Source organism: Camellia sinensis, chromosome 8 (genome assembly GCF_055761805.1).
Source record: "Camellia sinensis isolate YWXY chromosome 8, ASM5576180v1, whole genome shotgun sequence".
Taxonomy (NCBI): Eukaryota; Viridiplantae; Streptophyta; class Magnoliopsida; order Ericales; family Theaceae; genus Camellia; species Camellia sinensis.
Window position 1 is genome coordinate 166,598,998 of NC_138968.1, and position 23,909 is coordinate 166,622,906.

General features: G+C 38.1%; 2 protein-coding genes across 2 annotated transcripts; both read left to right on the top strand.

Annotated features, from left to right (window-relative positions):
- The first annotated feature begins 426 nt into the window (after window positions 1-426).
- Window positions 427-5,652, top strand: LOC114269578 (uncharacterized). Its single transcript, XM_082885768.1, has 3 exons — window positions 427-557; window positions 961-1,151; window positions 5,168-5,652. The coding sequence occupies exons 1-3, from the start codon at window positions 427-429 to the stop codon at window positions 5,650-5,652; spliced, it is 807 nt and encodes a 268-aa protein (XP_082741894.1).
- A 3,395-nt stretch (window positions 5,653-9,047) lies between these two features.
- Window positions 9,048-9,956, top strand: LOC145798260 (zinc finger BED domain-containing protein RICESLEEPER 2-like). Its single transcript, XM_082885769.1, has one exon. It carries the CDS (start codon window positions 9,048-9,050, stop codon window positions 9,954-9,956), a length of 909 nt encoding a protein of 302 aa, XP_082741895.1.
- Window positions 9,957-23,909: the final 13,953 nt, after the last annotated feature.

The window sequence follows — 23,909 nt, forward strand, 5'->3', positions numbered from 1 at the left end:
AAGATGTTGTTTTACTTGACCACGCTAAACCTTGCAAAGGTTCTGAGCGAGGATCCTCCAGCCATGGCAGAGAATGAGCCTGACATGCAGAAAGTCATGGCGCTTGACACATGGAAGCAGATAGACTATCTTTGCCGGAACTATGTGTCCAAGAGCTCAGCAACAGAGTTGTGGGAATCTCTGGACAAAAAGTACAGGACTGAGGATGCCGGGGCAAAGAAATTTGTGGTTGGCCAGTTCCTAGATTTTAAAATGGTAGATTCAAAAACTATGATAAGCCAAGTCCAGGAGTTCCAAGTGATCTTGTATGAAATTCATGCTAAGGGGATACGTTTGAACGAGTCATTCCAAGTTGCTGTGATCATTGAGAAACTTCTCAACGGTTAGAAGAATTTCAAGAACTACTTGAAGCACAAGCGCAAGGAAATGTCAGTTGAAGAGCTGGTTGTCCGGCTCTGGATTGAGGAGGATAATAGAAAGAAAAGAGGGAGTACCTCCTCAGTAAAGGCCAATGCCATTGAGCATGGCAAATCTTCCGGGATAAGGAAAAACCCCCTGTGAATAAGGGCTCTAAGTTGGGGCCTAGAGGTGGTGTTGCAAAGAAGCCGGCATACAAGCCACAGGAACCAGGTTATCGGTTCTTTGGGAAGTGCTATAACTGTGATAGCGAGGGGCATCGAGCTAGTGACTGCCACAAGCAGAAGAAGCCATACAAGACCAAACCTCGTGCTCATATGGCAGATATACAAGAGCACTCCCATGAGGAGGATGATATGCACTTGTCTGCCGTTGTCTCTGAGGTGAATCTGGTGGGTTCAAACCCAAAAGAATGGTGGATTGATATTGGGGCTACACGCCACATCTGCTCCGAAAAGAAGCTGTTTACAACTTTCGAGCCGGTTACAAACGGTGATAAGTTGTTTATGGGAAACTCTGCTACCTCGATTGTTGAGGGGAAAGGAAAGGTGGTCCTGAAGTTGACGTCAGGAAAGGAGCTGACTTGAATGAAGTCCTGTATGTTTCGGGCATTCGTAAGAATCTTGTCTCAGGGTCTCTTCTCAGTAAACATGGTTTTCGCATGGCTTTTGAGTCCGACAAAGTCGTTCTAACCAAGAGTGGAAAGTATGTGGGTAAGGGCTATATGTTGGGGGGTATGTTTAAACTCAATGTATTGACTATTATCCCAAAGATGAATAAAGGTGCATCTTCTTCTGTTTATATGCATGAGTTTTCCAATTTGTGGCATGGTAGACTAGGACATGTGAACTTTGAATCTTTACGTAGATTAATCAAGTTAGATCACATACCATCTTTTAAGATTAATCCGAAACACAAGTGTGAAACTTGTGTTGAAGCGAAGTTGACAAGATCTTCGTTTCATTCTATTGAAAGAAGTTCAGAACCGTTGGATTTAGTGCATAGTGATGTGTGTGCCTTAAAATTTATACAATCACATGGTGGCAATAAGTACTTCATCAATTTTGTTGAAGATTGCACTAAGTTTTGTTATGTTTATTCACTCAAAAGCAAAGATGAGGCGATTGACAAGTTTGTTCTTTATAAGAATGAAGTTGAGAATCAAGTAGGCCGCAAGATTAAGGCTCTAAGAAGTGATCATGGTAGTGAGTATGAATCTTCATTTATTGAGGTTTGTGCTCAATTTGGGATTATCCACCAAACCACGACACCTTATTCTCCTCAATATAATGGGATTGCTGAGCGGAAGAATAGGACGCTAAAGGAAATGATGAATGCAATGTTGATAAGTTCTGGATTGCCACAGAACATGTGGGGGGAAGCAATTCTCTCTGCAAATTACATTTTGAATAAAGTACCCCAGAAGAAGGTGGATAAGACGCCGTATGAGTTATGGAAAGGCATTAAGCCTTCATATAAATTCTTACGAATGTGGGGGTGTCTTGCAAAAGTGGCGATTCGTACACCCAAACGGGTTAGGATAGACCCGAAATCCGTGGATTGTATATTCATTGGTTATGCACATAATAGTAGTGCATATCGATTTCTTGTACATAAGTCTGAAATTCCAGACATATACATGAATACCATCATGGAGTCAAGGAATGCATGTTTCTTTGAAAACATTTTTCCTTGCCGAACCCATGAAGGGGTTCCAAAGTCTTTGGAGCAATTTGATGAGCTTGCTAGTGAGGATGATTATGTTGATGATCAAGGTGATGATCAAATTGAGGTTTTAGATGAGCCTAGAAGGAGTAAAAGGGCTAGGATATCCAAATCTTTTGGTCCAGACTTCTTGACTTATATGGTTGAGAACGAACCTCAAACTTTTCAAGAAGCTATAAGTTCTCCTAAGAGTCTTTTATGGAAAGAAGCGATCAAAAGTGAGATTGACTCCATCTTACAAAACCACACCTGGGAGTTGGTAGATTTACCTCCAGGTTGCAAGCCTTTAGGCTGCATATGGATTTTTAAAAGAAAGATGAAGGCCGATGTGTCAATTGACAAGTATAAGGCGAGGCTCGTTATCAAAGGGTACAGGCAACAAGAAGGCCTGGATTACTTTGATACGTACTCACCTGTAACTAGGATAACATCCATTCGCATGGTGATTGCGATAGCAGCTTTGCGCAATCTGGAGATACACCAGGTGGATGTAAAGACAGCTTTCTTAAATGGGGATTTGAATGAAGAAATCTACATGGAGCAACCTGAAGGGTTTTCAACTCCAGGGCAAAGCAAGAAAGTCTGTAAACTTGTCAAATCTTTGTATGGTTTGAAGCAAGCGCCTAAACAATGGCATGAGAAGTTTGACAACGTAATGTTGTCAAATGGGTTTAGAATCAACGAATGTGACAAATGTGTTTATGTCAAAGACACTGACAGAGGTTATGTCATTTTGTGTCTATATCTTGATGATATGCTCATTATAGGTAGTAACGATGAAATGATCAAAACTACCAAGAAGTTGTTAAACTCTAAGTTTGACATGAAAGATATGGGCATTGCAGATGTTATTCTAGGAATTAAGATTACCAGAATATCTGGTAGAATTGTACTTTCTCAATCTCATTATGTTGATAAGATACTTGAGATGTTTAGTGGATCAGATACGAGTGTGTCATCGACACCTATAGACTTAAGTCTACATTTTACCAAGAATAATAAAGAAAGTGTCTCTCAGTTAGAATATTCTCAGGTAATTGGAAGTTTAATGTATCTGATGAGTTGCACTAGGCCGGATATAGCTTACTCGGTTAGCAGGCTTAGTAGATACACAAGTATTCCCAATGCTTCTCATTGGAAGGGCATTGTGCTGGTGTTAAGGTATTTACGCTACACTCGGGATTATGGGCTGCATTATACTCGATATCCAGCGGTGCTTGAAGGCTATAGTGACACGAATTGGATGTCAAATATAAAGTACTCAAAGTCCACAAGTGGATATGTGTTCACTCTTGGTGGGGCAGCCGTGTCTTGGAAATCTTCCAAGCAAATGTGTATATCTAGATCAACGATGGAATCAGAGTTTATTGCTTTGGATAAAGCAACGGAAGAAGCTGAATGGCTTCGCCATTTCATTGAAGATATTCCACGTTGGTCTAAACCTGTGCTTGCTATTTGTATTCATTGAGATAGTCAATCTGCAATTGGTAGGGCACAGAGTAATATGTATAATGGAAAGTCTAGACATATCCGTCGTAGACATAATTCCATACGACAACTACTCTCGAATGAAGTTGTCTCTTTAGACAATGTAAAGTCTAAGGACAACATTGCAGATCCGCTAACCAAAGGGTTAAATCGAGTGTTAGTCGAAACGTCGTCAAAAGGAATGGGGTTGAGGCCTTTGGAAGTTACCAGAATGGAAGCCCAACCTAGTTGACTAGAGATCCCAAGATCTTGGTTCAATGGGACAATCTAATTGCGTGTAACGGTGGTATGTCACTGAGGAGGTTAAATCTCCAGTCATTCCTTCTATCAGTGATTCCTGCAAGTGTAGAGGTTAAGCTGAGCTTTTAATGACTCTAGTGTGTTAAGCTGTTGAGCTAAGTATAACAGGATACTAAAGTAGAGTCACCTATGTGAGTTTGAAGTGGGGCCGCTTCTAGAAGAATTGGGCAGGCCAAGATTCTTTGAAACCACTCGCTGAACTAGGCTAGTGCCCAGGGCCATACAGGGCACACCAGTGAGAACAGAATGGTGGTAGGAGTAATTCCGTGTGAGATCTATTGTCTTAGTTTACATAAACGGCAGAGCAGTTCAAGATGTCATATGCACTGATCAGCCAGTAAACTAGATGGGTTTTCAGTGGGAGAGGTTCAAAGCCAAAAGCTACCTTCTCTGATGTCGGGGTTAGTTTGTTGTACTCTCTCTCCAAGTCATTATTGTTGATCGGTGTCCGTTTGTTGAGTCATTCGGTCAATTTTTATTCATGTAGGGATTGTTGGAAAAAATGGTTTTTTGGTGACTTTAATTTAATATTAAAGTGTGGTGACTTTAATTAAATATTAAAGTGGGTCCCAACCATCTATTGTGTTGGGTCCAAGTGGGCCAAAAACTATTGAGAATTGAATAAGAAATTGCCAAGAAATTGCCTCATGATTTTAGATTCATGAATGGGATTTTAAGGGTATTTAAATCCTTTTTTTTTTGGCTAAAAGGTGTGAATCCTTTGGCATCCAAACTTTTCATCTTTCTGGAAAGGGGTTATGGATCCTGGTTAATGAGGCTTTAATGACCAGCCATAAAGGCTGGTGGCTCTTCCTCTCTCCCCTATATATGTATAACTTGAGACCCTCCTGTCAAGTCTCTATATAGAAATTTTTACTTCCATTTTACAAGTCAGTTTGTCAGAAAGTTCCTACTGTGAGAGAGTGCTGCCACTATTTTTGTTCGCTAAGCTAGACAGAGAGTGTTTCTGCCGTAGTTGGTTTTTGACCGTCGTATCCTGGGAGACAAACGCCGGGATTCCTCAAGCACTCCCGTGAAGCGGCGAAATCTGTTTTAAGAAAACTGCTACCGCGTAGGCTTCGGTTTGATTTCTTTATCATTTTATTGTTTTGTGTATTTCTGTTGAAATTTAGTTGTAATTATCAACATATGTTCTTGGTATATAATTTTGATTTCTTCATAAATCTATTTACTTAATTTCACAATTTGAACAACAAATTCTATAGTCGTATTTTAGATGATGGCACTCTATTGAGCAGTGGGAGCAATACATACGGCCAGTTGGTCAGAGTCATTCAAGATTTGGGAATGCTGCCAATCGGCATAAGTTTTCATCCTGTTTCTGTTGCATCAGGACTCGGCCATTCTTTGGCCATATGCCAAATTGCAAGCTCGGAGGGCACAGGAGATAGCATAGGCATTGTTTCATGGGGATGGAACCAGAGGTCTCAGTTTGGGAGGGAAGGCCATGAGAACCTCCCGCTGGTGGTTGAGGAGCTGGTGGGGGAAACCCCTGTTTCAGCGTCGGGAGGCCGTGCACATTCTGTTGCTCTTACATCTAAAAGGGAGGTATGGGTTTGGGGCGGTGGTAGAAATGGGAGGCTTGGGTTAGGTAACTCCATTGGTGAAGATGAGCCGAAGTTAGTTGAATATTTGGAAGGTTCTGAGGTTCAGCAAGCTGTTTCAGGCTTTGATCATAATCTTGTCCTGGTTTCTGAATGATGTATTTCTTGATGAAGGCCTTGAACAGAGAACAGAGTTTCTTCTATGAATTTGTTACAGTTTGTTTTTGGGAGAGCATCAAAATTCAATTATTCAGTTACGCCAATTTGGGGGGAAAAGTGGATGATCATTTGCTGATGTCATACATCAGCACAAATTAATGGAATTGATTTTGAAGAATATGCATAACTTAACATTAAAAAAATCCCTTTGAACGTTATTTTTTTCCCCTCAAGTTCCGTGTTGTGGTTCATTTTCAAGTTGATCTCACTCATTGGAACTATTCATATTTTAAGATATATCGAGTAAAATATTTACATAAAAAATTAAGATTGTCGAATATTGATAACTACATATTTAAATTATATTTGTTTTATAAAAATAGATGATAATTATAATTTTAAAAAGAATCGTATATTTTTTTTATAATATAAGTGTGATTTAAATATATAATTATTCATATTTAGATATTGTCATAAATATTTTATTGAATAAATTTTAAAAAGTACCAAGATCGGTTTCAAATTGGGTGCACCAAATCTAAATACTTTTTATAAGTCAGGAAGATGAAATTGAGAGAAATCTAAAAGTTTACCTAGAATAATTAGATTTGCTCATCACTCATAAACCTTTCAAGCCGTTTCCCAAATTGTTAGATCAATGGCCCTATTGCCGAAGGAATTGGTCGGTTGGTTTTGAATCTATGGATTTTGAAGCATAGCATCTGCATTGATGACTTGGTTCGGCTTCCACTCGGCAGAATTTTTTCCCGCTATCGCCTTTCTCCACAGCTCATGCCTTGAGCTTTACATCCAACTTCAGAAGTCATCCTCCTTGGTATTCCCAAATTAATATACACCTATAATCTGAAAACCAATCAACTCAACGTATTTCACTTAGTGGAGGGAAACAGGTTTTTAATTGATGATATATGTTTCTTCTAGGGCTGGGCATAGGGTCATCCGACCCGCCCAAACCGCCCTACCCGAACCGAACCGCACGCATGTGGGCGGTTTCGCAAACACATTAGGGTAGGGTGCGGTTTGGATTTTATATGAATTTCGGGTTGCGGGCGGGTTGCGGGTTTGAACCGCACCCACCCAACCCGTTCACATTTAATTTAATTTAATTTTTTTTTTCTTCCAAACCAAATCTAACCGTCCATCTTTTCTTTGACTCACCAACTCACTCATATAACAAAACAAAAGAAAAAAAAAACCCTAATATCTAATCGGCTTCTCCTCCTCACTCACTCACTCTCTCTCTGAGTCTCATCTCACTCTTTTTCTCACTCTCTTCTCCTCGGTTCTGCAGTGTGCACACACCGATCGATCATTCTCCTTCTCAGCCGATCTACTTCATTCATTCACAGGTGAACTCTATTTCTCTCAATCTCTCTCTCTCTCTCTCCCGATCGTTGATTTGTTGTGGATGAACAATAGAACTGATTTTTTTCATCTCCGACTCCGATCTACTTTACAGGTGATCTCGCAGGTGATCTCTGATTTTTTTTATCATCACACAGCCGATCTGCTTCAAAGGTGAGCTCTCTCTCTCAATCTCTCTCTCTCTCTCTCGATCGTGGATGAACAACAGAAAAAGAACTGATTTTTTTCATCTATGATTTTTTTCATCTCCGATCTACTCTTCGCAGGTGATCTCTGATTTTTTTCATCATCGCACAACCGATTTTTTTCATTGCACAGCCGATCTATTTCACATCACAGGTGATATCTCATCTCTGATTTTTGGTGGACGAACAGATTTGATTTTGGTTAATTTATTGAATCTGTTTGTTTTTGGTTAATTTTTGGAATCTGTTTAATTTTTGATTAAATCTGTTTGTTTTTGGAATCTGTTTTTGATTAATTTTTGGAATCTATTAAATCTGTTTGTTTGAATCTGTTTAATTTTTGATTAATTTTTGTTTTTGTTTTTGTGTTTAATTTTTGTTTGAATCTGATTATTTAATTATTTAATTCTGTTTGAGTCAGCTATATAATTTCTGTCTGAGTCAGCCATATAATTTTTATTTAATTTTTGGAATTCAGATTATTTAATTCAGATTATGTAATCTGTCTGTGTCTTAGTTGAATTTGTTTCTTTTATTTAATCAATCAGTAGAATCTGTTTATTTAATGGAGGATAGGATAGTATTTTTGTAATCCCCTAGTTTGTAAAATTGATTATAGAATAATCTGTTTGTTCTATCTGTTTATTTAATCTGTCTGTAAAATTGATTCTATGATTGTATTTTTGTAATTCAGTTTAAATGGAGGATAGTGTTCAATCTCCCGCAATCAATCTTGTACCTCCGGAATCCTCTAATTCTCAAATGAATCCTCTCTTAGTCGAACCCAAACCTGAACTTGAACCTAAGCCTCCTAGACCCCCAAAGAGAAAGAGTGAGAGTGGAGGGGGGATAGCACCATCCACAGTTTGGGATCATTTTGACAAGGTTGTAGGGACCGATGGGAAGCGTAGAGCTGTATGTAAATATTGTAAGAAAGAGTATATGGCTGACTCTAGAACTCATGGGACTAGTAATTTGAGGAGTCATACACCCAATTGTAAAGAATATCCAAATAGGGATACAGATGGTCAACAAACACTAAATCTTAAACCGAAGCAAAATGAAGAGGGTGTTGAGGTTGTAGCAACAATTTTTAATTTTGATACTTGTAAAAGGGCTCTTGCAGAGATGGTGGTCATCGATGAGTTGCCATTTAGATTTGTGGAGGGTGTTGGGTTTAGAAGATTTTGTAATGTCGTGCAACCCAAATTCACACCAATTCCCTCTCGTCAAACCATATCTAGAGAAGTGCTCAATATATTCAAGAATGAAAGGGATAAGTTAAAGAAGGCCATGAAGGGTCGTAGAATTTGTTTTACTACGGACACTTGGACATCTATTCAGAATTTGTGTTACATGTGTTTGACTGCTCATTTCATTGATGATAATTGGAAACTTCAAAAAAGAATCATAAATTTTCAACAAGTTGAGGATCACAAAGGAGAAACATTGGGTCGAAAAATTGAGTCGTGTTTGATTGAGTGGAACATTGATAGCATATTCACCTTAACAGTTGATAATGGTAGTTCAAATAATCTTACCATTCAATATTTGAAAACGATAACCAAAGATTGGAAGTGGACTATTTTGCAACATGAGTTTATTCATATGCGTTGTTGTGCATATATTCTTAATCTCGTTGTGAGTGATGGGTTGAAAGAAATGGATGATTCTATTTGCCAACATTAGACTTGCGGTGAGATATGTGAGGTCTTCTCCTCATAGGCATGATGTTTTTAAGAAGTGTGTGGCCACACTCAAACTTGATTCAAAAGCTCTTGTATGCCTAGATGTACCAACTAGGTGGAACTCTACCTATTTGATGTTAGAGGCCGCCGAAAAGTATGAGAAGGCTTTTAACCGATTGAAGTTTGTGGATTCCAACTTTGAACCTTATTTCAAGGATGTTGATGGTGGCATAAGAAGAAGTCCGAATAAGTTGGATTGGAAAAAGTGTAGAATTTTTTTGAGGTTTTTAAAATTATTTTATGTTGCAACCAAGAAATTTTCGGGGTCTCTCTTTGTTACTTCCAATGCTTTTTACAAAGAGATGTTTGTTATTGAAAGCAAAATTAATCAATTAATTTTAGAGGAGGATGATACTTTGAGCACAATGGCAAAGACTATGAAGCTAAAGTTTAGCAAGTATTGGGGGGATGGAAGTAAAATCAATTTGTTGTTGTATGTTGCGGTGGTTCTTGATCCTACCAAAAAAATGACATACTTGGAGTTTTGTTTTTCCAATTTATTTCTTGGAGATAATAGGAAGGTGGAAGAGATGGTAGACAAGGTTAAGAGTTGCTTGAGTCGTTTGTATAGCCATTATGTTACACTTTATCCTTCACATGAGAAACTTCCAAGTGTGAGTGAAGTTGTGAATATGGTGGAAGATGATGATGATGATAATCCCTATTCTTTAGTTGACTCCCAATTTAGTTCCTATTTGGAGGGGCGATGCACTAGTGGATCTAAGTCGGAATTGGAACAATATTTATCCGAGGTTGAACATTTTGCAAAGAATCAAACATTTGAGATTTTGAATTATTGGAAGGTGAATGCAACCAAATATAGGGTGTTATCACAACTTGCTAGGGATGTGTTGGCCATGCCTATTTCTACCGTTGCATCGGAGTCGGCTTTTAGTACGGGAGGGCGTATTCTTGACCCATTTCGTAGTTCACTCTCACCTTCTATGGTTGAAGCTCTTGTATGTACTCAAAATTGGCTTTGAAGCAACCTTCCAATTTCTCTTCGAAAAGCGATGGATGATGTGGAAGAATTTGAGCAATATGACTCGGGTAAATGATAATTTATTTATCTTTATTTTAATTTGTATTATTATTCATTTTCTAATGTAAGTTTCATTAATCTTCTCTTGTTGACTTCTAATTAGGTACTTTGGAATCAAGCTCATCTTCAACTTCAACCTATAATGTTGATGCTATAATTGATGTCTAATATCCATTTGTTCATTGGTAATTTTTCATATACTCAACACATTTTCTTACTATATTGAGATGCAATATATAGACATTTGTTTATTTTTTCATTTCTTACTATTTATAATTGAAGATTAAAGTTTATATTTTTTCAATTTGTTTGTGTAGGGTTCATCAACCAAATGCATGGAATTGGAATTGGAATTTGTTAAAGTTGAATTGGATGTGATTCATGAAGATGAAGTTTGATATTTTAGAAGTGTTTCAATTTTATTTCATGGGTTTGTATTGAATGAAGTTTAAGTTTGACAATAAATTTTTTTTTTAATTGCGTTTTGGTTTTGGATGAATGCAACTTAATGCATTTTTATTTTTTTTTTGGCATTTTGGATGAATGTAAGCTAATGAAGAATTATTCTTTTTTTTTTTTTTTTTTTAGGGTTAGGAAGGATGAATGTTTAATTTTTAATGTAGGATTTTCTTATTTGGATTATGAATGATGAATGTAGGATAGGATGAATGCAAGTTAATGATAGAATGTAGATTTTGAATGATTTGTTTAGGTTATGAATTGAATTTGTTGTGTTTTTTATTTTATAAGTTTTTTTTTTATAAGTTTTAGTTAATTAATTATTAATGTTGGAGCATTTTAGAAAATATGAGAAAAAAGGTTCAAAATAAAGATTGACAAAATGGGAGAAAAAAAAGGTTTAAAAATAATTTTTTGGAAAAAAAGTTCAATCCGCAAACCGCCCGCAACCGCCCGCACACCCGCGAACCCTATCCGCACAAACCGCAAACCGCATTGCGGGCGGTTGCGGGTTCATTTTTTCCCAAACCGCATAGATGTGGGCGGGTCCAAACCGAACCGCAAACCGTCCTAAACCGAACCGCGGACACCCCTAGTTTCTTCTTTCCTTGCTCAAGCTGCCTGGTTGTTTTGAATGATTTTACGCAGGTAAAAATTCTGAACCTATCCATTTTGTAACTACTTTATTTCATATATATATATATATATATTTGTGTACATATTTAACCATGCGTATCTTTAATATTTGCAAATAATTCATTGAGTTGTTTCCTCTGTACAGCTGAGGACCTTTTTAGTATTTCTTGTTTTGATATCCCCTTTGTTTAACGTGCATTCATTAGGATATTAGCATTTTCTAATAACACTTTCAAAGATCAAAAGGTTCCAATATGACTTGAATTTGGAAGGTTAGTTTTCTTGAATGTTTCTTTCTTTTGTATTTGTAGACCTGAAGTGGTGTAGCTAGTTTTGAATGCCAGGGAGGAGATAAAAGGGATTTGGGGTAGATTATTTGACTACTTCAGCATCATTGTGGGCGTTTTTTTAAGATTTTACTTGTCTATTTCTTTGATATTCCATGTTCTTGATTGGTTTTGGATGATGTCTTGGCATCTATATTTCATTTTTTGTTTCCAGTGGAGTGTATTCTTGTTGGAAAAGGGTGACCTAAGGAATAAAATACAATAAAGCGTCAACGTCGGTAAATTACCTCACCAATCCTTTATTGCTGTTGATATATGTGGTTTACTTGAAAATGTAAATATACGTTTCCGTTCTTTGTTAGATATACAGAATGTTTCTCTTGATGGAGAGGAGCAGTTGAAGAATCATCAATATCAAAGGGGACTGCATCAATTTTGAGGAAAATTAATATATGAACTGTACGAGCGCAAAATAATCTTCTCGTATAATCCTGTTGATCAAGTTTGCACTCCTCCAAACAACGTTGATTTGCCACCTGAAAACACAAACGTGAGCTAACCGGCGGGTGTGTGTTGGAAACCCCTCCGATACCGAAGTCAGTAACTAGACAATAGACAATAAGCTCTGTGTATTCTACAGTAAAAATTGTGATACTTGTACATAGGTCCTGTTATGAGCTTTTATAGATTCTGTTTGGCACAATCCTAGTAGGATTCCAACTCTCCTTATAAGAGTCCTCATAGGAATCACACTCCCAGTGAAGAGTGTCTATCCTGATAACACTCTACTCACTACCAACAAAGTGAGATGGTTTGTACAATCCTAGTAGGACTCTACTCTACTGAGTAGAGTCCTCGTAGAAGTCTCATACCCAAAGATAATGCTTATGCTTAAAACACCCTCATCACTGCAAGCCAAGTGAGATGGCCACTCCCTTATGCTCGAATATACATTCCTGACCGAGTTGCCTTATCTCGGTCCCCTATTGTTCGGGCCGTGTGACTGGAAGTTGATTTACCGAATTGCACCTTGTCGAGCTACACATAGCTCGACCCTCTCCATTGACAACATCTCGGTCCGATAAAGGACTACCTTCAAATAGCTAGGTCCAGGCCCTAGCAACCCATCTCTGGCCGACCTAGTGTCTTTTTAGCCCAAGGCCGAGCTACATCAGCTTTTATCTCGGCCCATTGTGCGGCCTAACTTCCAAAGAAGACTTTTCCTAGCTCAGTCCAATTTGTTTACAAATTACCCTCTCAATTGCCCCTTAATTCCATCTGTGTAGCATGTTTGGGATTATTTTTCTCCAGCCGAGCTAAGAACGCCCAACTCTACCGAGCTAGAAAAGTTGCAGCCGAGCTAAGAACGTCCAACTCTGCTGAGCTAGAAAAGTTGTTCGGTTTCACAACTCGTTCGGCCCCAACAAGTCTTGTCAGTTGCGCAGTACGTCCTAACACGACGTGATTCCTAAGATACGTTGCATGCCCCCATTATCCTCATTCTCCTGTTACAACCGTCATGTACCTTCAAAAATTTGAATAGCCCTACCTTTTTGCCTTTAACATTTATATCGTTCGAGGTTGCAATCATATGAGAAGGCGTTCTTTCTGTGTAATCGAGCTATATGTCCCACCTTTTGTAATCATCTTCCAATTAATGAAAATTTTCGATCTCTTGGTACGGTTACTTTGTTTCTTTTTCAATGTTTTGCATCATTCTGACTGGATGTCTAGCCAAACTAATTAGCTTGGCCTTACCTAATCTTGCCAACCTTCTTTGGTTAAGATACGCATCTTGGCTGAAGAATCCAAAAAATTTGTTGGTCAAACCTGCCAACCTATTTTGATCGAGGTAACTGTCATCTCGGCCAAAGAGTACAAAAATTTTGTTGGTCAAACCTGCTAACCACCTTTAGCCTAGATCCTGATCTCGGCTGAAGGGTCTAAAAAAGTTTTGTTGGTCAAACCTGCCAACCGCCTTTGCCGCCCAGTAGCGTAAGGAGTCTAAAAATTTTGATTGGTCAAACCTGCCAACCCCCTTTTAGCCTAGATCTTGATCTCGGCTAAAGGGTGCAAAAAAGTTTTGTTGGTCAAACCTGCCAATCGCCTTTGCCCCCCAGTTGGGCAAGGAGTCTAAAAATTTTTGTTGGTCAAACCTGCCAACCCCTTTTAGCTCAGATCCTGATCTCGGCTGAAGGGTGCAAAAAAGTTTTGTTGGTCAAACCTACCAACCGCCTTTGCCCCCCAGTTGGGCAAGGAGTCTAAAAATTTTGGTTGAAAAAAGTTGGTCAAACCTGTCATCCCCTTTTGCCCCCTGTTGGGCACATATTTGTTAGAAAGAGTTGGTCAAACCTGCCAACCCACTTTGCCCCTACTTAGGCAAAGACTTTTACGCCGTCGGTCCTACTTGTTGACCGTGGTAACTCTCGCCAAAGGCTTTTTGTCTGGCATTGCTATTGTGTCAGACTCTTCCTTGATGCGCGCCCCATCTTCCTCTACCTGGATGTGTTGGTGCACTCTCTCCATCAGGGTTTCCATAGTAAGAGGCGGCGTCATTGTCATTAAATCTCTCAATTTATTACTTGTTGGCAAACCTCGTCTGTACTGTGCGATAGCTAGGTTTATGGGGCAATCTCCAATCTGATTAAAAGTCTCTCAATACCGATTGTTGTAAGACTTCAATGTTTCCTTCTCGCCCATATCTATGGAGAGTAGCTGGTCAATCTCCACTAGTGTCTTGGTGTTTGCTCTGAATCTGGTTACAAATGCTTCTGCTAGTTGCGCCCATGAAGCTATGCTACCTTCTGGCAATCTTTCAAACCATGTTAGACCCAGGTCACCAAGGCTAGAAGGGAATAGGATACACATTAGAGCCTCGTTTCGCCGATACACCGCCATAACCTGGCGAAAGTGGCTCAAGTGCATATAGGGGTCCAACTTCCCCTCATAAGTTGTGAATTTAGGCTGATGAAAGCCTAAGGGTAATGGTGCATTCTCAATTGCCAGAACGAACGGCGAGCTCTGCAACCTTGCTAACACTTTGTCCACTGGTTCATAAGCAAGTCGCGACTCTGGCATTCCTACCTCGACACTCCCATGTGTTCTAGGAACCAATCATTATAGTGCGGAGACTCTGCAGGGGTCACAAGCCTGAGTGTCTTCTCTCATTCGAGCCCTTTCCTTAAGCACTATCCGTAGATCCGCCGACCTAGGCAACTCCGTGTGCCTAGATGTCGTTTGGGGCAAATGTGAGGGCTGATAACTGCTTCCCTCCGTGTAAGACCTTTCAGTCCTCGTTCTCTCAGACCTGGAGTAGCGCATCCTGGAAGTCCTTGATTATGTATCACGCGATCTGAGGCTTCTACTTTCAGCTTGTGACGGTGTGACTTGTCTATCACGATCTTCTAAGTGGCAAGAGCGTGTGTTGTCTTTGCGCCCCTCTTTTGTTGACACCCCTTTGCCTTTTATCTGGCACTTTATAGTCTCCATGTCTGCCACCATCCTCCTTATTAATTCGTCTTGCTCCCTTACACGATCCACCAGAACCTGAGGATCCAACCTCTGCCTCTACCTTTCAGGACTTTAAGAGCGACGAGGACTGGTGCCCCGTCTCTCCCATGTGTCCCTCTGGAAGTTCCATCGCTGGGGGTCTAATTTTTCCATGGGTGGGATAGAAGGTAAACCTTCGCGCCTTCCTCCCCCTCCGGGGTTTGCCTGTCAATGGCAGAGTGTGGCAAGTCTTCATTGTGTGCCATTGAAATCAGTTGAAATTAAGAGGTTCATTCTTTGTGATTGCGTTTCCCACAGACGGCGCCAATTGTACGAGCGTGAAATAATCTTCTCGTATAATCCTGTTGATCAAGTTTGCACTCCTCTAAACAACGTTGCTTTGCCACTTGAAAACACAAACGTGAGCTAACCGGCGGGTGTGTGCCGGAAACCCCTCTGATGCCTAAGTCAACAACTAGACAATAGACAATAAGCTCTGTGTATTCAAGAGTAAGAATTGTGATACCTGTACATAGGTCCTGCTATGAGCTTTTATAGATTCTGCCTGGCACAATCCTAGTAGGATTCCAACTCTCCTTATAAGAGTCCTCATAGGAATCACACTCCCAGTGAAGAGTGTCTATCCTGATAACGCTCTACTCACTACCAACAAAGTGAGATGGTTTGCACAATCCTAGTAGGACTCTACTCTACTCAGTAGAGTCCTCCTAAGAGTCTCATACCCAAAGATAATGCTTATGCTTAAAACACCCTCATCACTGCAAGCCAAGTGAGATGGCCACTCCCTTATGCTCGAATATACATTCCTGACCAAGTTGCCTTATCTCGGTCCCCTGTCGTTCGGGCCGTGTGACCGGAAGCTGATTTACCGAATTGCACCCTGTCGAGCTACACATAGCTCGACCCTCTCCATTGACAACATCTCGGTCCGATAAAGGACTACCTTCAAATAGCTAGGTCCAGGCCCTAGCAACCCATCTCTGGCCAACCTAGTGTTTTCTTAGCCCAAGACCGAGCTACATCAGCTTTTATCTCGGCTCATTGCATGACCTAACTTCCAAAGAAGACTTTTCTTAACTCGGCCCAATTTGTTCACAAATTACCCTCTCATGAACAGTCAAGGTAATTTGCATTGTGTAATCTAGAATGTTGCCAAAAGAGGAATACCTCCCATCAAAAGTGAAGAAGAGAAAGGCCTCAGTAGAGAAAAAGGCCGTTATTATTAAAAATAATAAAAGAAGGAAGAGAAGTGGGTCTTAGGACTGTGGTCGATGTGAGAGTTTGAGAGAGCTGATGCATGTGTTATAAGATTTATGAATTTATTGTAGGTGAAGTGTAAATTTAATTTACTTGTGAGGCACTTTAGAATTGTATTAGTAGAAAATTGAGAAAACAAAGAAACCAATGTTTTATGAGGAATTTTAGCAAGGTAAGTGACATTATGTCATAAGAATTTAGCTACTTCCAAGATATATGTTGAAACCATGCACTGTAGGCAATGCATTTGTGAGAAAGCAGCTTTTGAACAAAGTTAATAATTTGTGGTGTATTTCCGTGGTGCTCTGCAGTTGTCAAGCGGGATATTGGAAAACAATACAAATTTCTCAATTGTTAATAAACCTTGACGATGTGTGATTATCTGATATTAGCGCTCACCAACCTTTTGTGATGGCTTGCAACTGAGCTTTGTTCAGTTGTTGTCACATAATTACTAATGGTTGAACCCAATATTTTCCAAGTTTTTATGCACGTTTCTTACAAAAATTGTATTTTCTGACGCTGTATTTGGTTGGGAATTTGAAAAAGGATTTGGATAGGAGAAAAGTGTATAAAATTAGGTGAAATGTAAGTATATTTTAGGACAATCTTCACTTTATCTCCTTGTGGTGTGGCCTATGTGTGAATCACCTCCCTTTTATTTAGAAATAACCACATTAAAACGGTTGACGGAAATAACAAAAAGTCTATTTTACCCCTATATATAAGGATTACTACATTTTTTTTCTCTATCTTTTTATAAGTATTGTTATTTTTTTGTTGGGTACTCTCTCTTTCCTCCACACCTACTATCAGCACCTCTGTGACAACCCTCACCACTGATTAGTGCTAATCTATGATTAAGCATGTTAAGTGACTGATTGACTGAAATTCTAATTGATTGATTGAGTGTATTAGTTTGAACGCATTTCTATCTGTTTGACTCTTAACTGATCTATTCATATTTTAAGTGTCGAACTGTGAATTGAAGACCTTATCGGCGGCCGATTCTGAAATTGATTAATGTTTCATGTTAATTAGAATTTATGTGATTTTATGGTATGTTTAATTGAAATCTGATTTGGTATGATTAAATTGGATTAAATAATGTTGAATTACATTAGTTGGAGTTAATTACCAAATTTGCCATTTAGTGGGCCACCTATTAAGACACCTTTGAGACTTGATTCACACACTTTTCCTCAGCCATTTTGAGACCAAAAACCGTAAAAGAGAGTGAGAGAGGAGAAGTTTGGTTTCATCTAGAGAATTACTTGGAGAACTTGAAGAATTGAAGAGAGGATTGCATATTTGAGCTTCTAGACTTGAAATTGAAGACCTAAGGTAGGCGAATCATCTTCATGAACTTGAATTCTAGTTGTATCTTGCATGGTCCATGAGCCATTAGTGATCTAAGTCTAGAATTGGTTTTAAATTGTTGAATTGAAACTTGAATCATGCATGCATGTACACATTGGTGAGTTTTGAGGTTGTTCCATGGGAATTTCTACATGCATGTTCATATTTTTGTTATAGTCCATGAATTCACCATGTTCTTGAGCTAAAACTTGCATTTGATCATGTATTTGAAGCTTTGAATTCAATTGAATACATGCATGTTATGTTTGAGCTTGTTCTTGAAGTTTATTTGAAAATGGTATTCAATTGAATTACCTTTGGGCTTTGATTTTGCAAATTGATCTTTGAAACATGTCATATCATGAGTTTCAAAGTGTTTTCTTGAAAATTAGCCCAAAAAGACCGGTTTTGATGTTTTAAAAGTTGGATTTGAGCATGGAGGTTCAATCTGGAAATTCTAGATTTTGGACCCACGCTCGAGCGTAAGACTTCACGCTCGAGCATACACTCTGAATACATGCATCCTGCTCGAGCGAGGAAAGTAACGCTCGACCGTGAAATGCGTGTATCCAGTACTTTTCATGAGTTTACAGTCCGCTCGAGCGAGAGAGTTCACGCTCGAGCGAGGACTTGTGTCTCACGCTCGAGCGGAGGTCGAGCGCCCATCGAGCGTGAATTGCATGCATCTAGTACTTTTACTGTAGTTTACAGTCCACTCGAGCGAAGGAAGTCACGCTTGAGCGGAGATCCTTTATCTGCATGTCCGCTCGAGCGTAGAAAGATACGCTCGAGCGAGACCCCTATTTTCTGAAAATTTTGAAAAGTGTTTTAAAGTGCATCTTTGCATCCTCTTTCCATCCTAGGCCTTCCTAGGGCATGTTTAAGGCATCTTAAGGAGGATATTGATGTAGAACCACACCAAGTCAAGTTAGGGACTAAGTCATTGATTCCCATGTGTGTAACTTAGTGTGTGTTCATTCTGTAACTGTAGGGTTGGCATCCGAGGATGCTCTAACCTCTCTGTAGCCCAGTGCTCTGTGAGTAACAATGTTGTAAATATATGTCCAAACATGAATATTTTCTGAATGATCTACTGTACTGCTTTCTGAAATGATATTTCTTACTGAATGAATGATGTCCTATTGATGAACTGTACTCGTGGTATCCACAGCAGCTTACTGTTACTGTACTGTTACTGCATTGCTACTGTCACAGAGATCTCCATCGGTTTCCATGTTTGGAACCACTATTGTTTACTGATATGATGGCCATCAACTGACTGTTCGGTCTGTTAAGACCTACTGTACTGTTTTGCTATTGGATATACCACTTATAATTGCTATGGTTTCTAAATGACTGATATGACTATTTAATGATTGAAAGGACATTTATTCTTAACCTTTTTACACATATGTTATTCACTGGGCTTTAGCTCACTGTTATATATATATAGGTGTCCAGGCACCGGATCGGAGCTAGGAGCGTTGGTCAAACTCCTTTTTTGTCAAGTCAACCAACGTGCCTCTCTGCGAGGTTCCAAGTGTGTTCAAGCTTAGGCTTATTTGGGGTGTCCCAGTTCACCCTTTTGTCTCGGCTTTGTATTACTGTATTGACTTGTACTGTACTATTACGGTAGGGATTTGGTCCCTAACCTAAATGCCTGTATGTGATGTATGTACATACTGCTTTTGTTCCGAATGTGAATATGTTACGAAAAGTCTTTTTGCATACAGACTGTCACAGCTCATTGGACATCTTTCATTTACTGTTTTGGCTTCCGCCAGCCCCTATACTCTGTATTACTGTTATTACTGTTAAGCAGGCCTTCGGTAATCACGGATTAATGGCCAGTTACAGTGCTAAACCCATAGGGACGGGTTTGGGTCGTGACAACCTCTTAGTCACCGGAGCCCCATCCCAACCTTCCTCCAGCTTCTGCCTCCATCGCCACCGCCGCCGCCACCACTGCCACCACCATCACCATCACCATCGCCACCGTTGTCATCAACAACCTCCTTCCCTTCCCCCTACCCACTTTGTGTTGCGGTGGCGATTGGCAGTGGAATTGGCCAAAGGTTCAAATGTTTCGCAAGGGTTTCTAAGACTTCGCCGCCGGCTTAGGGATTAGACTTTGTAGGTTTTGAGGTTTAATTTGTTAAGCAAAGAGTTGGGATTTATACAGAATTTTGAACATTGTTTGCAGATTGATATTTTTTTTTACATAAATAATATTATATATATATATATATGTTGGTATTAATTGATTGAATACCATTGAATTATTTCGTTGGTTGTCTTTGTTTGGTGAGAGAGAGACGGTGGTTGTCAGCCTGTCATGGAAGATGGTGGATCTTCCTTCTTCATCTCCTTCATCTTCTTTGTTTCTTATTTCTTCAGCCTCTCTCTCTCTCTTTCTCTCTCTCTCTCACATTTGGCTTAAATTGAATGGATCACTACAACAAAAAAGGTCTATGGTGACAAAAACGCGTGACGAAAAAATATTTAGTCTCCAAATATGCATGTTTTAGTGATGAAAATAAGATTTCGCCTCCAATTATGTTATTTTCAGAGACGAAAACCAAATTTCATCACCAAATGCTTAAAATCAAATAAAACAATAGGTGACGAAAATTTTATTCGTCTCTAAATTTTATTTTTCGTCACAAAACAATTTTCCGCCCTTGGAAAATTTGGTGGAAGATTTGGCGCCATTTTGGAGACGAAATTTGTCGTCACCATTGTAAAAAATTTTAGAGAGGAAATAATTTCGTCTCCAAATGTATTATTTTTAGAGAGGAAAACCAAATTTCGTCACCAAATGCTTAAAATCAATAAAAAATACAAGAAATCTAGGCTATTGTGACAAAATTTGGTGACGAAATTTTTTTTGTCTTAAAATTTAACCCAAAGATGACGAATTATTAATTTTGTCGTTTGTTTTAATTTTTCTCAAAAGTATAGGAGACGAAAACAAAATTTCGTGTGCAAAAATGAGGCGCCAATTTCATTTGCATTGGCGCGAATTATTTTAGCTCATTGGAGACAAACATTTTTGTCACAAAATATAATTTTTTTTTGTGACGAACGTAATTCGTCGCCAATAAATTCCATACCTATTAAACGATGTCGTTGCATATTTCCATTTATTAGGTGACAAATATATTTTTGTCTGCAACGGATAAGTTATGGAAGACGAAAATATTTCGTCACCAATAAACACTCCATCATGCAGACAATGTCATTTCATCTTTCTATTAAATAGGTGACAAATATATTTTTGTTTCAGATGAATAAGTTGTGGGAGACGAAAATATTTCGTCACTAATAAATTCTAATTGATTGCGTGACGAATATATTTTTTGTCTTATAAGGTTAAGTTGTGGAAGACAAAAATATTTCATCACCAATAATAAATTCTTTGTTTTGGTATTGAAGGATACAAAAATATTTTATCACTAATCATTTTTCTTTATTAAAATGTCGTGGTTTTGTGTTTCAAAGCATTGGAACTGTGACCCCAAGAGATACACTCTGATGCTTATCACTCATTTTCATGTACAAGGACCTTGAAGTCGTGACCCAAGAAACACTTTCTACAAACCCTCATTTCTCTCTCGCACTTGAGTCTACTAAAGTCGTGACTCAAGAAGACACTCTGTAAACCATTTCTTCTATTTCGCTCTAAAGCCTATCTCTTCTGTCTCACACTTAAGCCCTTCGTGTATGCCAACATTGAAGCTATTATCCAATAAGGCACCCTATGCAAACCCACTATTCTTTCTCACAGTGAAGGCCCCTCCTGCACGCAAGCACTTTTTCTCATTGTCTGAACCAACTCTACCCTTTCCGTCTAGAACACCCATTTCAAAAAAATCGAAGGTCAAAACCTCTCTCCAACAAAAAAAAAAAAAAAGAAGATAATTAATGTAGCTATTTTTTTTTTGTGAGAAAAAATACAGAGAAACAAATAATAAAAAATTTGTAATTTTCAAAATTAATAGAAAACATTACCTTGTTTAGTATGGAGTTTTCAATAATTAATTTTTAAAATTTGGTGATAAAATTTATTTTCGTTTTAGAATGTAACCCAAACATGACCAAATATTACTTTTGTTTTTTCTTTTAATTGTTTTCAAAACTATAGGAGACGAAAAAATAAATTTGTCAGAAAAAAAAGAGGCACCAATTTTTTTTCTTGTTGGCGCCAATTATTTTAGCTCATTGGAGACGAACATTTTTGTCACAAAATTTAAAGTTTTTTGCGAAAAAAGGAATTCGTCACCAATAAATTCCAAACTTATTAGACGATGTCGTTTCATTTTTTTATTTATTTGGTGACAAATATATTTTTTGTCTGGGAAGGATAAGTTATGGAAGACGAAAATATTTTATCACCAATAAACCCTTCATGCTCGTTTTATCTTTCTGTTAATTAGGCGACAAATATATTTTTGTCTCGGAAGGATATGTTTTGGGAGACGAAAATATTTCGTTACTAATAAATTCTCCATGTGACGTGTTGCATTTTGATTGATTGTGCGGCAAATATATTTTCGTCTCATAAGGTTAAGTTGAAGGAGGCGAAAATATTTCATCACCAATAAATTCTCCATCTCCACACAACATTGTTTTTGTATTTTTGTTGATTAGGCAATGAACATATGAGTTTGAGATGAAAATATTTTCTCACTAATTATTTTTCTTTATTAAAATGTCGTCAGAAACTAAGAGACGCTCTTACCTTAATCACTTACTTTCACACACACACAAATACTAAAGTCGTGACCCGAAAAGACACCCTCTACAAATCCTCATTTCTCTCTCGCACTTGAGTCTCCTCTCTCACAAGTATTGAAGCTGTGACTCGAGAAAACAATCTCTATAAACCATCTCTTCTATTTCGCACTGAAGTTCTCTATTCTCTCTCACATTTAAGCCGTTTGTGCATGCAAACATTGTTATCCAAGAAGACATTTTGTGCAAAGCTACTATTCTTTCTCACAGTAAACCCCTCTCCACAAAAAGAAAAAAATAATAATAATAATTAAACAAGGAAACAAAATACAAGAAATCTAGGCTATTGTGACAAAATTTGGTGACTTAAAATTTAACCCAAAGATGACAAAATATTAATTTTGTCGTTTGTTTTAATTTTTCTCAAACGTATAGGAGATGAAAAAAAATTTCGTCTGCAAAATTCAGGCGCCAATTTCATTTGCATTGGCGCAAATTATTTTAGCTCATTGGAGACGAACATTTTTGTCACAAAATATATATATTTTTTGCGACGAACGTAATTCGTCACCAATAAATTCCCTACCTATTAAACAATGTCGTTGCATATTTCCATTTATTAGGCGACAAATATATTTTTGTCTAGGAATGATAAGTTATGGAAGACGAAAATATTTCATCACCAATAAACACTCCATCATGCAAACGATGCCGTTTCATCTTTCTATTAAATGGGCGACAAATATATTTTTGTCATGGAAGAATAAGTTGTGGGAGATGAAAATATTTCGTCACTAATAAATTCTGATTGATTGCGCGATGAATATATTTTTCGTCTCATAAGGTTATATTGTGGAAAACAAAAATATTTCGTCACCAATAATAAATTCTTTGTTCTTTTATTTAAGGAGACAAAAATATTTTATCACTAATTATTTCTCTTTATTAAAATGCTATGGTTTTGTGTTTCAGAGCACTGAAACCGTCACCCCAAGAGACACACTCTGACCTTTATTACTCATTTTCATGTGCACGGACACTCAAGTCGTGACCCAAGAAGACACTTCCTAGAAACCCTCATTTCTCTCTCACACTTGAGCCTACTCCTCTCTTACAAGTATTGAAGTCGTGAAGCAAGAAGACACTCTGTAAACCATTTCTTTTATTTTCGCACTAAAGCCCCTCTCATATGTCTCACACTTAAGCCCTTCATGCATGCCAGTATTGAAGCTATTATCCAAGAAGGCACCCTATGCAAAACCGACTATTCTTTCTCATAGTGAAGGCGCCCCTTGCATAAGCACTCTTCTCATTGTCTGAACCAATTCTACCCTTTCCGTCTAGAAGACTCATTTTAGAAAAATCGCAGGTCAAAACCCCTCTCCACAAAAAAAAAAAAAAAAAAAAAAAAAAAAAAAAAAAAAATTGTGAGAAAAAAAACAGAGGAAAAATTAATAATAATTTTTTAATTTTCAAAATTAATAGAAAACATTACCTTGTTTAGTATGGAGTTTTCAATAATTAATTTTTAATTTTTAATCTATATTTTTTTAGTGAACATTTTTTAATATTATAATTTTTTTTTTACTTTTTAAATCCCTTTAATTTAGATGACGGCAAATTGCAGCAATTGTCCCGGTACTTTGGTCCTT